The sequence below is a fragment of the Pteropus vampyrus genome, unplaced genomic scaffold (genome assembly GCF_000151845.1).
Source record: "Pteropus vampyrus isolate Shadow unplaced genomic scaffold, Pvam_2.0 Scaffold539, whole genome shotgun sequence".
In the NCBI taxonomy this organism is placed as follows: Eukaryota; Metazoa; Chordata; class Mammalia; order Chiroptera; family Pteropodidae; genus Pteropus; species Pteropus vampyrus.
The window spans coordinates 635,998-638,314 of NW_011889320.1; the positions used below are offsets into that span (position 1 = coordinate 635,998).

General features: G+C 61.0%; 1 protein-coding gene across 3 annotated transcripts in view; it reads left to right on the top strand.

Annotated features, from left to right (window-relative positions):
- Positions 1-2,317, top strand: part of DIS3L2 (DIS3 like 3'-5' exoribonuclease 2) — a 296,670-nt gene that overhangs the window by 293,972 nt on the left and 381 nt on the right. The window contains exons 20-21 of one of the 3 annotated variants that reach the window (XR_002777885.1): positions 559-660; positions 1,238-1,441. Coding sequence is in view for 2 of the 3 variants with exons in the window: in XM_011383718.2 (XP_011382020.1) it covers positions 559-660; positions 1,238-1,390 (255 nt within the window). In the remaining variant the exon portion in view is untranslated. Of the gene's footprint in view, positions 1-495; positions 517-558; positions 661-1,237; positions 1,742-2,317 lie in introns of those variants that run through there. The other 2 variants (XM_011383718.2, XM_023525183.1) reach the window with 2 other exon arrangements.

Sequence of the window (2,317 nt, forward strand, 5' to 3'; positions counted from 1 at the left end):
CCCTGGCTGTGAATTTCCCAATGTCTAAAGCACTTTGGGGAGTGCAGAGCCCAGCACACGGCGTGGAATAAACACGACATTCACAAAGCGGAGTAGAGCAGAAGAGACAGAACGCAGCCCGCTGCCATCAGGCAGGGCTCTCATCCTGTAGTTTTGAAGTTCATTGAGCAGGAAGAAAGTTCAGGTCTAGGTCATCTCTGCAGACAGCCCAGCCGACAGTCTCCGCTAACAGACCCAGCGCCAGCAGGGGGCGGCAGCCCTCCAGCCTCAGCCTCCTGAGCTACCAACGGCCCACCACCTCCTCCTAGTGACACACAGAGCCAAGGGCCTGGTGCTGCCCCAGCCAAAGATGGCCTGGCAGGGCTGGGGGTAGTCCCCCCCCGAAAGTCAAGCGGCCAGCTGCTGGACCCGGCGGCAGGGCAGGTGGCGCTCCCTAGAGGCCAGTCACAGGTGGGCCAAGGCAGGGGGCTGCTTCCAAGCATTAGGGTCTTACAGGCTTGAAGTCAGGAGGCAGCAGCCAGAACCCAGAGCCTGAGACCCTGGTGTGTGCGCCCCCAGGCCCTGCCACTGCGGTCCCACCGCTTCCAGAAGGTGGGCAAGAAGCCAGAGCTCATGCTCGTCTGGGAGCCAGAGACCCTGGAGCAGGAGCCGGTGCAGCAGGTCAGAAGCAGGGCTGGGGCAGCTCTCCCAGAGCACCACTGCGTCCCCGTCCATCTCGGCGAGCCCGCCTCCTGCCTCCTGGGGTACCCTCTGCATGCTGGCCCCCGTCCCCGGTCACTCAGGCCCCCTGGTGGGCCGGCATCAGCTCACCCACACCGCCTCCTATGGGCCTTTCTGGCACCAGTTTCCCTCCCTTGGGGACGCCTGCTGTGGGGAGTAGCTGGGGGCTCTGCCTGTTTCTCTAAAGCAGGGTTCTTAGATTTGGGGGTCCTTTTGGGAATATGATAAAAGCTATGGACCTTCTTCCCAAGAAATTCTGTATAACAGTGTTTACCTACCACATGCTCAAAGGCCGGCCCCGACCCAGCTGCCCCCGTGACACTGAGTGCTGGCCCCAGACTGGCCACCGAGATCCCATGGCCTCAGTACTTGAGTGGGCTCGGCTTGCAGACAGAGCGAGTGGTCCCGGGGCCCCAGCTGGGCAGACGGTGGCAGAGCTGGCCCCTGTTCCTCCTGTCTCCTGGGCGGCCCCTCGAGAATTACCCATGTCACCGTGCTGGGCTCTGCTCTGTCACAGGTCATCACCATCTTCAGCCTGGTGGAGGTGGTGCTGCGGGCAGAAACTGCAGCCCTCAAGTACAGTGCCATCCTGAAGCATCCGGGCACCGAGGGCCTCCTGGGCCCACAAGACAGAGAGGGGCATGACCACGAGGACGAGCAGGAGGACTGAGGCCACCAGCCCAGCCCCACCCCCCCACCTGCCCCACCCGCTGGCTTTTAGGAATAGGACCTTTGGACACCAAAGGGGATTTTTAATTTGGTTTTTAACAACTCAGGGTTTTGTTTTTATTTTTTCATTCTACTTTATTTTTGCAGCTCAGTTTTTAAATGAACTGGAGGGGAAGAGAGTGGGTCTGGATGGGAGGCTGAGGCCTGGCCAGCGCTTACCTGAGCAGAGTAGTTCCCGGTCCTCCTGGGAGGCCAGCCCCGCTTCTGCCAGGCCACCCACTGCCTTCCCCTCGCCAGGAAAGGGGGTTTTCAGCAAATCAGTGTCATGGAATAAAATCAAGTGTGAAGTGCAGTCTGGTGTGCAAGGCACACTGGGAGGCGGGGGCGGTGTGCAGGGCATGCTGGGAGGCGGGGGCGGTGTGCAGGGCATGCTGGGAGGTGGGGGTGGCAGCCTGCCGCTGGGGCTGCTGACCAGCGAGGGACCTGACTCAGGCTCCACCCCTTACAGCTGAGCTAGGGTCACCACCCTCTGGAACCTTCCCATCAGTTCCAGGATGATTCACAGAGCTGGCCACGTGGCAGATTGATGCCAGTGCCTCGTTCTTGCTGATTAGAAATGTAATTAGTATGCAAGACGGCAAGCTTACCCATCACCCTGCCGCTTACGGCTGCTGTGTCCATCCCTGCCCCCACCGTTTCCCTTCTTCCCACCAGCCCCACTTGGTCTCCAGAGAGGGGTCGTGGGTCCTGTAACACCCCCTCCCCTGTTTCTAGGCCAGAGCTCCGAGTGGCCCTGTTCACTTCCTTTGGTTCAAGCCAGTGCCTCGGCCCCGTCAATCCCAGTCCTGCACCCTGACAGCCTCCAGGGAGCATGGGGACAGAGGGAGGCCAGGGGCGAGAAGGGCCCTCACGCTGGCCTTCCTGACCA